The sequence below is a fragment of the Zootoca vivipara genome, chromosome 6 (genome assembly GCF_963506605.1).
Source record: "Zootoca vivipara chromosome 6, rZooViv1.1, whole genome shotgun sequence".
Lineage (NCBI taxonomy): Eukaryota > Metazoa > Chordata > Lepidosauria > Squamata > Lacertidae > Zootoca > Zootoca vivipara.
The window spans coordinates 86,633,244-86,641,224 of NC_083281.1; the positions used below are offsets into that span (position 1 = coordinate 86,633,244).

Genomic DNA, 7,981 nt, shown 5'->3' on the forward strand with positions numbered 1-7,981 from the left:
GGCCACTGTGAGAGAGCAGGATGCTGGGCTAAATCTTTGGGCTGATCCATCAGCCAGGCTTCTGTTATGCACTTAAGTCTACTGGTAGTAGCAATTAGTCACAAGAAATAGATGGGTCCTCCAGAAACAGCCTGCCTCCAAATTCTAATTGCTGGAAACCACATAAGAGGAGTGTTGCTCTTGTGCTCAGCTCCTGCTTGCTGGTTTCCTGCTTGCTGGTTTCCTGCTTGCTGGTTTCCTGGTGAGAACAGGAGGCTGGACTAGATGGGCCACTGGCATGATCCAAAAGATCTTCTTAGCTTCCTATGAGAGTGCGGTTGGTTTCCCATTGGTGGAATCTGGTGGGCCACTGTTAGAACATGATGCTGGACTAGCTAGGCCTTTGGCCTGAATTAGCAGAGCTATTCTTACAGTCTTCCATTCTTAAGAGTAGGCCAAACGATAACTAAAATTGGAAGATGATACTGTACTACCAGCTCCATCTGGTATGCAGGCTGTGACCCTACCTGCCTGCGCACTGTCTCGCCAGAGTGGTGCATGCTCTTGTTATCTCCCGCTTGGACTGCTGCAATGTGCTCTATGTGAGGCTACCTTTGAAGGTGACCCGGAAACGACAACCAATGCAGAATGCGGCAGCTAGACTGGTGGCTGGGAGCAGCTGCAACCATATAACACCAGTCCTAAAGGATCTACACTGACTCCCAGTATGTTTCCGAGCACAATTCAAAGTGTCGGTGCTGACCTTTAAAGCTCTAAGCGGCCTCGGCCTAGTATACCTGAAGGAGCGCCTCCACCCGCATCGTTCAGCCCAGACACTAATGTCCAGCTCTGAGGGCCTTCTGGGGGTTCGCTCGCTGCGAAAATTGAACAGGGAACTAGGCAGAGGGACTTCTCAACAGTGACGCCTGCCCTGTGGCACACGCTCCTGTCAGATGTCAAGGACATAAAGAACTACACAACTTTTAGAAGGCATCTGAAGGCAGCCCTGTATTGGGAAGTTTTAAATGTTTGGTGTTTTATGTTTAGACAGGCTGCTGGCCTGATCCAATCGCATACAAACACAACACGTAGGGTAAAAGTTAGCAGAGAATATATAATAGAATAATGATCATAGAACATCATTATTCTGTTATTTATTCTCTACTAACCATTAGCCTACGCGTTGTGTTTGTATTGCTGTGATTGCTTCTTATTGCAACACAGGGGTTTGTTTTTGGTTCGTTGGCCTGATCCGGCGAGACTCTTCTGAGGTTCTTAACTTGAGTTTAAAAACTAATGAGATGAGCACCGATGTTCTCGGATCCTGCTTACCTTTTCCCCCTAGGCATCTGGTTGGCCATTGGTACAGAAGAGGATGCTGAACCAGAGGGCCTGATCCAAATTCTGGCGTTCTTGCATTCTGTTCCTCCCAAGCACTCAGTTCTGTTTAAACATCTGGCTCGCCGCTGCTTTCTCTCTCCATGCCATTGTCCCCCATTGACTTGGGTCTCATCTTTCAACCCCCCACAGGTCATGAGCATCCTGAGCAACCCCAGTGGTGTCCCCCCACAGCCCCAGGCTGACTTCTCCATCTCGCCCCTCCATGGCAGTTTGGACACCGCCAACTCCATCTCGGCCAGCTGCAGTCAGAGGAGCGACTCCATCAAGTCTGTTGACAGCCTCCCCACCTCTCAGTCCTACTGCCCCCCGACCTACACCACCACCGGCTATAGTGTGGACCCGGTGGCCAGCTACCAGTATGGACAGTACGGGCAAAGTAAGTATCTGCTACCGGAGGGTTAAGACCCTGCCATTGCTTCTGGGCTGTGCCTGTTGGTGGGGTGAGGCGAGATTGTTGCGGAAACTCATTCAGGGGGGCAGCGGGTAACCTCCTCTGCATCTCTGGAGTTGTGGTTCCTGCGTTGCAGGGGGTTGGACTAGATGACCCTTGGAGTCCCTTCCAGCTCTACAATTCTATGATTCTAAGCAGGGACCCACACAGAGGACCACATCGGGATAAATTTTACAGAGAACTGTGTAGACATTTGCTAAATTAATGGATGCCAGTCAGAGTTGGCAATTCTACACTCCATGGACCAACATAAATGCAATGCATAAATAAGTACTAAATAAATAAATATTATTATTATTATTATTTATTCAATTGATAAATATACCTGCAGGTCTCAGGGCAGTTATATATGGGTTGCATCCAATGCTAGACCTACTCAGTGTAGACCCCGTTAAGTTTAATGCAATGACTAAATCTGGTTCATTTATTTCAGTGGGTCTGCGGTGTGTTAATCCTCTTTAGTTTTTCTCGAAATTGCCCCGGCAATTTAAAGACTCCAAAAAGGGGGTCTTGGAGCAAGTGGTGAGGTCCCTGGGGCAAGGGCCTTTGCTCATATCCTTGGAGGTGGGAGGGTCAGCTCACCTCCTGGTCCACCGGGGTCACACACAACGCCCCCCTCCCTCCCAAGAGGCTCTCAGCCAGACTGTTCACCTGCTACCCTTTGTAGCCAAGGATAAGTTTGTGACCCATTGAAACTCTTGAAGTGGGGGGCACCCTCCCTCTCCTCCCCTTTTCGCCCAGGGCTCATTGCAGAGTGACCTCCCTTCCCCAAGCGGCCGTGACAACCGCTCCCCCCCCCTTGCCCTTGCTCCATGTAATGTGTTTCGACTTCTACGGCCAAATGAGAACCTTCTGCAAAAGTGCACAGAGAGGGGCATGAATGGCTGTTTACTTCCCTCCTCCTCCTCCACTCCCTGTTCTTTCCCTCTTGCTGCGGGAGGGTGGGGGGGGGAAACGGCGCTTGATCTGCGACCCCGTGACCTTCCTCTCGCTTCTGGATGCAAAGGCCAGCCACACGTGCTATTGATAAAAATCTTAAACAAATTCCGATACCATGTATTTCCAATAAAGATGCCCCCGGGCCAGGTGTTAGTCACACCCCATGTGTGTGTGTGAGGGTGGGGGCGAGCAGGAGCAATGTGAAAAATAAGGAAATGCAAGGGCAGAGAGGGTGCAGTGGGAGGGGGGATGAAGGAGAGGGGGCAGGAGTGCATTTCCCCTTAATTCCCCTTCCCCGCCACCCCCGAAAAACCTTACTGATAAATGATGAAGGGACCCTTTTTGTCATTCCCAGAAATAAGGGGCAATTATGATGCAGGTTGCTGATTTTCCATACCCCCCAACATTTCTCTGATGAAAATAGGGACTATTATTATTATTATTATTATTATTATTATTATACTATTTACAGTGGTACCTCTACTTACGAATAACTCTACTTACGAATGGAGCTCCGTCCGCCATCTTGGATGCGGTTTAGATAGGATTTTTTCTACTTACGAATTTTTAGATAGGGTTGCTTCTAATTTTTTCTGCCAATGCATTCCTATGGGATTCGACTTACAATTTTTTTCGACTTATGAATGTGCGTTCGAAACGCATTAAATTCGTAAGTAGAGGTACTACTGTATACACCACCCAGTTGCCCCAGCCACTCTGGGCGGTTTCCAACATATCTAAAAACATAATAAAACATTAACATTAAAAAAAAAACACCACTATACAGGTCTGCCTTCAGATGTCTTCAAAAGGTCATATATTTAAGTATCTCCTTGGCTCGGCGGTCACATAACTCCATACCCTCCAACATTTCTCTGATGAATAAAAGGGGCGTCCTAAGGAAAAGAGGGGCATTCTTGAATCAAATCAGAAACCGGGACGGCGTCTGTAAATCCAGGACTGTCCCTGGCAAATAGGGACATTTGGAGGGTCTGGTTTTCTAGAGTGTGTTGGACAGGGGTGTAGACAATGTGGTGCAGTTCTGAATTATCAAATAGGCAGAGTAGGGCCATGCGACAACAGATCAAAATAATATTGATTTGATCTTGTAAGAAAATTGCAGTGAAGCTTTCATAGTTCAATGGTATCACACTAGAGCGTGTGCACAGGATCACACACACACACACACACACACACACACACACACACACGGTTTTGACAGCCATGGGGCCCCCACAGGGTTTAATCCGGCACTGATGTGATGGCCTCTAGCCCTGGCAGGTATCAAAGCTCCTGAGCAGGAATGATGATGTGAGTTGGAGCCCAGCAACATCTGCAGAAGCACAAGTTCCCTACATTAAGAGACGTGATCCAGGTAGCTAGGGGCAGTGATGGCCTAGTTCAGAGATGGGGGAACTGTGGCCCTCCAGTTGCTTTAAGACTCTGACTCCCAACAGCCCAGCCAGCATTGCCAGTGGTCAGGAAATATGGGAGTTGCAGTCGAACAACATTGGCGGGGGGGGGCCACAAGTTCCCAATCCCTTCATTAAAAGTCTGTTATGATGGAGGTAGCTGAGCTGGGCAAATGATGGTCTAGTTCAGGGATGGGGAAGCTATAGACTTCTGGGTGAGGCTGGGCTCCAGCTACCATCAGCTCCAACCAGCATGACCAACACTGAGGGTTGTTGGTGGAAGTTGGCCCAGTGACATCTTAGAGCAGTGTTTCTCAACCAGCGTGCCTCCAGATGTTTTGGGACTACAACTCCCATCATTCCTGACCACTGGTCTTGCTAGCTAGGGATGATGGGAGTTGTAGTCCCAAAACATCTGGAGGCACACTGGTTGGGAAACACTGTCTTAGAGGATGGAAGGAAGGAAGGAAGGAAGGAAGGAAGGAAGGAAGGAAGGAAGGAAGGAAGGAAGGAAGGAAGGAAGGAAGGAAGGAAGGAAGGAAGGAGGCAGAGATCTGTGTATCATCCAGAGACATAGCAGGTCTCCTCTTCTAAGAGTGGATTCTTCTGACAGCATGGGAGCTCTAAGGCTCCACTCACAGGCGGGACAGTGATGCAGGAAGGTGGGAAGACCTGACTCATGCAGAGATGCGATGGGCACCCCCTAAGTATGCTGTTTTGGGCTCCTGGGAGTTTCCAATTTCTACTTTTCACATGGCAATCCCCCTCCCCCCGGGGGTGTGTGTGGAGATCTCACGACATCTGGTGCTGTGCCTTGGCACAGAGCTTGGACATTGCCAACACAGGCAAAGGTACTGACTATGAAGTTTTTGCTGTTCTGCAACCTCTTGCCTTGGCAGGAGACTCTCCGGAATCAAGAGAGAGGAAATTCTCAGAGGGGAGAGGGCAAGGGGTGGGGAAATGCTTACCTCCCCCCCCCAGCCCAACCACCTTTTCTCTTTAATAATAAAGCCACCGCTGTTCTGATTGCTAAGTGACGCCTAGATCAGGCTAACCAAATGCCTGACCACACTTTGGAATGCATTAATCCCCAAGGAGAATGAATTTCCCCAGTCGATCTTGTTTGGCCTCCATTTTCTACTGGAGTCCCCAAATCTAAGCTCCCCCCCCAAAAAAAAACCCACAGGAGGAGAACCACCTGTTGAATACACACACACACACACGCACACGCACACACACACACACACACACACACAGCTTAATTTAGAGGCCCGACAGAGCCCCAGGACCCAATTTTCTTTGCCAGGTGTAGAACCCCACAAATTAGTAGAGTCACAGAATTGTAAAGTTGAGAGGTACCCCCAAGTGTCATCTAGTCTAACCCACTACAATGCAGGAATCACAGCTCAATCATCCCTGATTGAGAGACGGCTGATTCAGGCCAGTGCCAATCTACTCCGGCATCCTGCCCTCCCAGGGACCAACCTGATCCCTGTGGGAATCCAACAAGGAGGGCACAGGCGCAAGGAGAACTCTCCCTTCCTGTGGCTCCCACAGAAATGGTATTCAGAAGCATCTATGGATCAGGCCAAAGGGAGTTCCATCTCCCCCCAGCATCCTGTTTCCCCAGCGGCCAACCAGATGCCCCGAGGGGAATTCCGCAAGCAGGACCCCTGAGAACAGGAGCACTGTCTCTCTCTCTCCCCCCCCCCCCCCACGGCAGTTTCCAGCAACTGGTACTGGGAAGTGTTACGGGTCCATCCAGGCCTCTCGTGGGGAAGCCAAGCTGAGATCTTGGGGAGAGAAGCAGTGGGAAACTCGCCTGCTCCATCCCGGATGGTGTCGGCGGAGGTGTGCGAGGGACCGGGGGGGGGGGGTGTGGAGAGGTGAATGGAGGAGAGCCAGAACAGAGCAGTCCCAGCCATTCCCAGAGGCCGAGGCTGAGCTAATGAAACCGCTGATGGAACGCAGAAGCGTGAAAGGATTCCTAATGGATGTGACAAGTCTAATAAGAATTTTCGCCTGGAAGGGACCCCCCTTTGGGGCAGGATGCTGACAGGACGCTGATGGCTGAAATTTGTTTACCCATTGGCACCAATGGTGCCTTCCTTGCCAGCCTTGTATTAATCTAATTTGTGACATTAGAATGAGGGGGGTGGGCACAGAGTTTGACTGAAGCACTGCTAATCGGGAGTGTCAGTTACTCTCTCTCTCTCATATATATATATATATATATATATATATATATATATATATATGAGAACTTTCACTTGCCAGTCTTCAGAGGATGGTGGATTTTGGGTCTTCCAGTCAAGCCAAAAGCACGTCACACGATTCCGCTTACAGCCAAGAAATGTATCGAGCTTTTATTTTTTTATCCTTTTCCCCGCAAACTAACTCGAGGTCTCAGGACATGGCACCAAATTTTGAAGTGCAGGATGAAGGCACAGGATTCCGCATGCTGGGCGGATTCTGGCTTTCTTTTTCTTAAAAAAAAAATCAACCAAGTTTCTAGGCCTCTATATTAATAGAGTCCGTGTGTTTTGACTTTCGAAAGCAGCTTTTCCCAAGATGATTAACAATGAAAAAAAAAAAACTTTGGCGCAGCCAAGAGGAAACCTATAAGTGGGTGGGTGGGTGCCAAGCAAAAAAAGTCAGACGCCATAGCTTTTCAAACGTGTTCGTGGGAGGTGGGGTTATTGGTTTAGTTTGTTTTTGTTTCGTTATGTATTTTGTATTCTCTCTTTTTTTTGTGAACCGGCATCGGATCTTCGAATGAAGGGCGGTGTACAAATTTTAATAATAATAATAATAATAATAATAGGTTTTCAGAATTTGTGGGGTATGGTGTCAGATTGAGGACTAGCTGCTTGCTTTTTCCCAAAAAAATTGGCAAGAATTTCTGTCCCACTCTTCCGATACATAGGCATTACTCAGGGTGGCTTCCAATAGCTAAGAACACAATATTATAATAAAATATATTATAATAAAATAATTATAATAAAATAATGCAAAATGCATCAGAGAGAGGCATGGCAGATGACTACCATGTTTTAAAAACTGCAGCTGCTAAGGCCCATGGTGTGTGATGAGACAAACATGGGCTGACTGGACTCGCCCATCTTTATAGAACTGTAAACATTTCTTCTTCTGCAGCATTATTCACACTTTACCCCTTTCCGCTGTTGTTTACTCCTCCTCTTCCTTTTCCCAGCCGCAGTTGACTATCTGACCAAGAACGTGAGCCTGTCCACACAGCGTAGAATGAAGCTTGGGGAGCATTCGGCTGTGCTGGGTCTCCTACCAGTTGAAACGGGCCAAGCTTACTGATGGATGGATGCAACCACACGAAATCTCCTACATTGATAGTCTACCGCCAGTGAGACGCAAATGAAAAATGGAAGAAAAAAAATCCCACTTCTGCCACCAGCCTTCCAAGGACCCAGCTCTGTCAACGCCCTTCTTCTTCTTCTGGGACCTTAAGCATCGAACCTTCCAAATCTTGCCTGCACCTGAAGGGCAAAGAGAACTGAGGAAGGAAGGGAGAACTTTCCACCAATCCAAATTCTTACTGTGCAGACCTGTTAAGAAAGCGCTCGCCTATGGTGACTTTGACCCCTTCAAAGGCCAGAGACAATGAGTGTGATCCGATGTTTATTTCCCCCCCTGATGTTCAAGCCCTCCTAGCCAACCCCGTAAACAACCAACACTTATGGACCTTCCAATGGATGTGGCCTCTGGTCTTAAGTCACTGTGGAACCTGTTTTCTTCGTAAATATATAGATAGATAGGTAGATTC

The 7,981-nt window shown here is 48.3% G+C and overlaps 1 protein-coding gene across 2 annotated transcripts in view; it reads left to right on the top strand.

Annotated features, from left to right (window-relative positions):
• Positions 1-7,512, top strand: part of PAX7 (paired box 7) — a 142,846-nt gene extending 135,334 nt beyond the window's left edge. For both annotated transcript variants that reach the window (XM_035118987.2, XM_035118990.2), the window contains exons 8-9: positions 1,510-1,756; positions 7,397-7,512. In XM_035118987.2, coding sequence (XP_034974878.1) covers positions 1,510-1,756; positions 7,397-7,512 — 363 coding nt within the window. The remainder of the gene's footprint in view (positions 1-1,509; positions 1,757-7,396) is intronic.
• Positions 7,513-7,981: the final 469 nt, after the last annotated feature.